This window comes from Suricata suricatta, chromosome 9 (assembly GCF_006229205.1).
Source record: "Suricata suricatta isolate VVHF042 chromosome 9, meerkat_22Aug2017_6uvM2_HiC, whole genome shotgun sequence".
NCBI lineage: Eukaryota > Metazoa > Chordata > Mammalia > Carnivora > Herpestidae > Suricata > Suricata suricatta.
The window spans coordinates 134603550-134609349 of NC_043708.1; the positions used below are offsets into that span (position 1 = coordinate 134603550).

Below are 5800 nucleotides of genomic sequence, written 5' to 3' on the forward strand. Positions count from 1 at the left end.
GGGGAGACAGGTGAGGGGGAGACAGGTGAAGGGGGGAGACAGGTGAAGGGGGGAGACAGGTGAGGGGAGAGACAGGTGAGGGGGGCGGAGGGAGGTGGGGGGAGGTGAGGGGGGAGGTGAGGGGGGCGGAGGGAGGTGGGGGCCCGAGGCGGGGGCAGGGCAGGCACAGGGCGGCAGGGGCGCCTCACCGCGGCTCTGCTGGAGGAGGAGCTGGACGTTCTGCTCATGCTCCTTCTGCTGCAGCGTGAGCTGGCGGTCCATCTCCAGGCGCTGCCGCTCCAGGGCCGCCTCCAGCCAGTACACCAGCCTCTGCTGCTCCTCCAGCTGCATCTCCAGCTCCGAGAAGGCAATCTGCTGCTGGTGCTGCTCCTCTCGGAGTGTCACGACCTGTCCCAAGACCCCAGTCAGGCTCAGCTCCCGGGTGCTGATCATGTCCACCCAGGGACAGCAGGGACTTGGCGACCTTGTCGCCCACGGACGTCACCAAGGAAGCACCAGGCTGTCCTGCTGAGCCGAGACCTGCCCTCACACACCTTCTCGACAGTGTCCTAGGCAGGGATTTCCAGATGACAAGTCAGCTGGCCAGAGGAAGCTTACTTTCTACCCCTGCCTCACGCCCCTTCGCCCCCAGGCAGAGCCCCACTGAGGCCCGAATTCCCAGTCCTGGCACTACTGCTGCTGTAGGCAGAGAGCCTGGGGTTGTGGAGGCCTGTCCTGCGTGCTGGAGGTTTAGCAGCATCCCTGGTCCTCACCGCTGTGAGGACCAGAAGTGGTTCCAGACACAGCCAGATGTCCCCTGGGTGCAAAACCATCCCTGGTGATAATACGGATCTGGGCACACTGAAGGGGCCAGGGGACTGGAAAGTGGCAGGGGGAAAGGAGACTGGGTCTTAGTGTCACTAAGAAAGTTAGGCTGTAAGGAGAGTCTGAGGCAGCCCTGGACACTGGAGCTGGCCCTCACCCTGTCCCTGACTCTGGGAGGAAACGGCTCTCTCTGGAGCTGCCAGCGGACCCCTCCCCCACACGAGCACGGGGCAGGTGGGGGAGGGCCCAGGAGCCCTGACCCACCTTGTCAAAGTACTTGCAGAGCAGGGCTCTGGTCTCCGAGGACGAGAGGTAGCTGAGCTTGGCCATGAGGTTCATCTCGCACTGGGACAGCAGGGAGGCCGAGGCCCGCAGCGCCCGCTGGCGGCTCGTGATGGCCTCGTTCTTGTACTCGATGGCTGCGTCCAGGGCCTCGACGGCCTCGTCCAGCTGGAACAGCGTCCGCTCCTCCTGTGCGACACGGACAGTCGTAGAGGAGGGGGGCCCAGGGGGGCCACGCACACCCACTCCCCGGACGACGGCCCCGGGCAGACAGCCAGCACCAGCCGCAAGGGAGACACCGCGTCACCTCGTCCTGAGCACACAGCACATCCAAAGGGTCCCTGACTGATATGGCAGGGACAAGAAGCTGCCATCACAGCCCCGCCCCCAGGGGGAGGCCAGGCTCTGCTAACAGGCTGCTCTCGGTGGCACCACTGCCTGTCGCACGATGCACAGCAGGAAGCAGCGTGCCCGATGCCAAAGGGAAGGCACGGCGGGTCTGCTATGGGCACCAGAGGGTGCACTGGGGTGAGTTTATCACAAGGCTCTGTCTGCTGCTCAAGGACTGGCCACAAGGCACGGGGACGTGCTACCCACACATGTTCCCATGCAGGGAGCCGAGGCCTGGACACGTGGGCAGACACGGCACAGGACGCACCCTGGGTCCAGCAGTGTGTCCCTGCCACGGGGGCTGAGCCAGCACACCGGCTGCATCCGCCCCGCGCCCTGGGTCTCGCTCTTGGAGACAGTGTGTCGGGCCACAGCAGGGCCCGGTACCGGGCCGGGCCGACGACAGGCAGACCCGGAGGCCCGGCCACAGGCCTCACCTCGGGCGACAGCAGGCTGCCCCGCCGCAGCTTGCCGTCGATGTCCAGGCGCTGCTTCAGCAGTGAGTCCTTCTCCTGGCGCAGGGCGTCGATCTCCCTGCGAAGCCGCTGCTGGCTCTGGGCACTGCCCTGCCGCAGCTGCCCGCTCTTCTCCGACAGCTCCTTCTCCAGGTGCTCCAGCCGGCTGGACACGCGCACGATGTCCTCGCTGAGGGCCTGGGGGGGTGGCGCCACCGGGGCTCAGGGAGGGCAGCGCCAGCCTCCCAGGGGTCACAGGAGCGGCCCGGTCCCGGGAGGCTTAGGGGCTTTGGGCCTTTCCCTCAAGAGCCCTTCGATCAGGAGTGCTGCGAGGCCAGCGGGCCTGGCTCTCCGCTCTGCGGCAGCTGGGCCGGTGGGACCAGAGCCTCTGCGGAGGGGCCCAGAAGCATCCCAACAAGCACAGGAAAAGGCACTCTTGGCAAAAGGGAGGCAGCACCGGCGATCCAGCAGCGCCCTGAACCCTGCCGCACTGCAGAGCGCTCTGGACCCCTGAGGGCACCGAGCCTGAGAGCCTGCGCTGGGCCCAGGCTCTGGGCTTTGCGTCTGACGCCCACCCCGCTTCCCACTCCACTTGACCGCAGCGGGTACTGGCTCAGAAGCTCCTTACTCAAGAGGAAGCAGTGACACAGAGGGGACCATACTGCTCATTAGGGAGGCCGCCGTCTGCCCAGGTCTGTCTGCCTCCAGCGCCTGTGAGGCCGGTTCTCCGTGGCCACCCTCCTCCTACACCTGCTATTCCTGCTTCTGCCTGCAGCGCCCAGAGCAGGTGAAGAGGGTGAGAAGAGGGGCAGGGTGCATAGAGGGGGAGGGTCTTCTACTGTGAGTCAGAATCTGCATGTACAGACCCTGGTGTCCCGGGTGCCCAAGGGATCCACAGGCTACGGCCCCGTGGGACAGAGCTTCACACAGCTGGAACTTAGCTGGCAGGGATATCACCTGAAGGAACCTCCCCTGGCAGGGTTGTGGGCTAGAGGGACTTCAACCAGAAGGGGTCACCTGATGGACTCGCTCAGACCCAACAGGCCAGGGCCTCCCCGTTGGGCCCTCACCTGGCTGGACCGCAGGCGCTTGCTCTCCAGCCCCGTCTTCTCCTGCATCAGGGCCTCCTTCTTGGCCAGGATGGCCTCCCGCTTGCGGAGCTCCTCCCCCAGCTCCTCCAGGGCCCGCCGCTGCTGCAGGACCTTCTCCATCTCCTGGTCCAGCCACTTCTTCTGCTCCTCGATCTTCTGACGGGGTCGGGGAGGGAACTCAGCTCTCACCCCTGGCCGAATGGGCCGTCGGGGGTGGGCGGAGAATGGCGAGCGCCCCGCCCCCGCGCCCCAGGGACACCGGGCGCACCTGCTGCTGCTCCAGGCTGACAACGGAGCCGTTGCTGCCGCTGCGCCGCTTCCTCTGGAACGCCGCGATCTCTTCCGTCTTGATCTTCAGGATCTTTTGCTGCTGCTCGTGCCTCCGCTCCAGCTCCTGGGGACACACCAGGGGAGCGGCTCAGGGGCAGGGCCCCTCCGGAGCCGGCCGCCGCGCATCTCGCGGGGCCCAGGACATACACCTGTCCTGCTCCTGTAGGCCGCTGGCCACCGCTCATCCCCCAGTTCCCACCCCTCGGGTCTCCCACTGCTCTCCCTGATCCCGGGTGCGGGGACACTATCAGGGACACCAAGCCGCCCGCTTAGGAGTCACTCGGCTGCGAATTGGGGGGAGAGGCTTCCTGCACGGGCCCCAGGCGCCCCGCCCAACCCGACCTTGACGCGGTGCTGCCGCTTGTTCATCTCGGTCTCCAGGCGCCGCTTCTGCTCCGTCTCCTGGCGGAGCCGCCGCTGCAGCTGTCCCTGCTGCTGCCGCATGAGCTGCACGTGCCTCTCGAGCTCCCGCAGCCGCTTCTCGCTCTGCGCCGACAGCGACGCCAGCCGCTCGGTCGCCTGCTTCTTCTCCTTCAGCACCTGGACCCACAAAGCCTCGGCTGGGCCACCGCAAGAGGGCACCACTCCCGCCACTCAACCAGGGTGGGCGGGGCCAAAGGACGATCATGGGAGGGGGCCGGAAGGGAAGAGAGGCCAGTGGGTAATGGACTCGTGACAGCAAAAGATGGGAGCTACTAGGCCATCTGCTCTGAACCAGGCCCACTTCAAGGCCTCCGTGTGTAGCAGATGATCCTGACAAGCCCATGGGAAAAACAGGATTCTCAGTATCCCTACTTTGTAGATTAGAAACCCGAGGCACAGAGAGCTCAGGAAACTTGACCAAGGACACAGAGCTAGTAAATGGCAGGGCTGGGATTCAAACCCAAGGGGTCAGGCTCCAGAGCCTGTGCTCTTGACCGTGCTACTGAACTGTTGGACAGCTGAGCTGAGGAAAGTGGGGAGGGAGGAAAAGAGGGAGGGAGGGAGGAAGGAAAGACGGGTAGATGGAAGGGTGGGTGAGTAGATGGATAAGATCATACAAGGGTGGAAAACAGGATGGGGGCAGCTGGGTGGCTCACTCAGTTAAGTATCCGAGTTGGGCTCAGGTCATGATCTCAACAGTTTGTGAGATGGAGCCCTGCATTGGGCTCTGCGTGGAGCCTGCTGGGATTCTCTCTCTCTGTAAGAGTTACTTTAGGAAGGCGACCAAGCGGCCATTTTATTGCGGGTCAGAGAATAGTTCCAGGCACCGCCAGGGACCAACGACCCCCACTCTCCAATCTGGACTGTCTCAAACTGGAATGCCTCACCATGGATTCCAGCACCCCCCACCCCACCGACGTGAACAGCCAGTCGTATCCTGCCACCGTCCAAAGATGCCCTTACTTGGCTACCTGCCCACCTGAGGTCAAACCCGGAACTCTTGCACCCATAAAACACCTTGCCCTCCTGGACCAGGCGTGACTTCCCTGACTCCCCACTCCAGAGCCACGGAACCTGGCCCGGGAATCGCAGACTCCAATAAAGGCTTTCTTGGCTCCATAACTTGGTCTCTCTTTCCTCTTGCCTTTGCTTCCATCTATTAAATCTTACATCTGGTGCCGAAACCCGGGGGAGGAGTTCTGAGTCCCCAGCTTCGTGTGGGGGGCCACTCCTCCCTTGAGCGGACTCTGTGGGTGCATGTGTGTGTGTGATTGTCTCTGTAGCTCCACTGGACAAGATCCTACGAAGTTTGAATGAGCCCAGACCTGCGGTACCGTGGTGGCCTCGCATGACTAAGGGCAGAATCAGGACCTGGTCCTGATCCGTGTCGGGGGTTTATACCGACCTGCCAAAGCCAAGAGGCACCTAATTCTCCGCCAGGAGAGTGGCCAGGCGGGTGCGGTCAAGGCAGAATGTCCTTCTAAGTTTCCCACCTCCCTGTCCTGTTACTTGCCTTCTGCCTATACAAATTTCCCTAACAAAGGAGATAAGAGACCCCTTGCTGAGCTCTCTCCTTTGACCTGATCAGAGACCTCACCTTGGTGAAGAAAAAAAAACAACCAGAAAACTGCCCCGGCCAGGCTGTGGCCCTCCTGCAAGGCTCAGCAGCCAATTGGGTAAGTTCCCCAAAATCTAAGCCTATCCGGGATCCTGTCCCTAATCGCACGTGTGTCAGGATCCCCTCCGATTCTCCGGCTTCTGGGAGAGACGTCTCTGATCACACCCCAGGACTTTTCTGCATCAAAGGAACAATCTAGGCGACACCCTTCATTATCCTGCGATTCTCCGGGGCTTTAGAATGGGGAACAGCCAATCTAAACCAGAACGCGTGCTCACGCCCTTACAATGTCTCCTGAAAAACTTCCGACTCCTTGGTTATGCTAATGACCTCCTCTGCTGCAACTGCCTAGTCAGTCTCTGCACTACCATCTGGCCCCTCTACAAATTGGACAATCAATCTCAAAG

General features: G+C 62.7%; 1 protein-coding gene across 1 annotated transcript in view; it reads right to left on the reverse strand.

Annotated features, from left to right (window-relative positions):
* KIF7 (kinesin family member 7) overlaps positions 1–5800 on the reverse strand; it is a 35987-nt gene that overhangs the window by 1228 nt on the left and 28959 nt on the right. Inside the window, exons 13-18 of the mRNA XM_029952296.1 lie at positions 3695–3892; positions 3291–3416; positions 3002–3178; positions 1914–2129; positions 1069–1275; positions 189–387 (exon numbers count right to left, since the gene is read on the reverse strand). Coding sequence (XP_029808156.1) covers positions 189–387; positions 1069–1275; positions 1914–2129; positions 3002–3178; positions 3291–3416; positions 3695–3892 — 1123 coding nt within the window. The remainder of the gene's footprint in view (positions 1–188; positions 388–1068; positions 1276–1913; positions 2130–3001; positions 3179–3290; positions 3417–3694; positions 3893–5800) is intronic.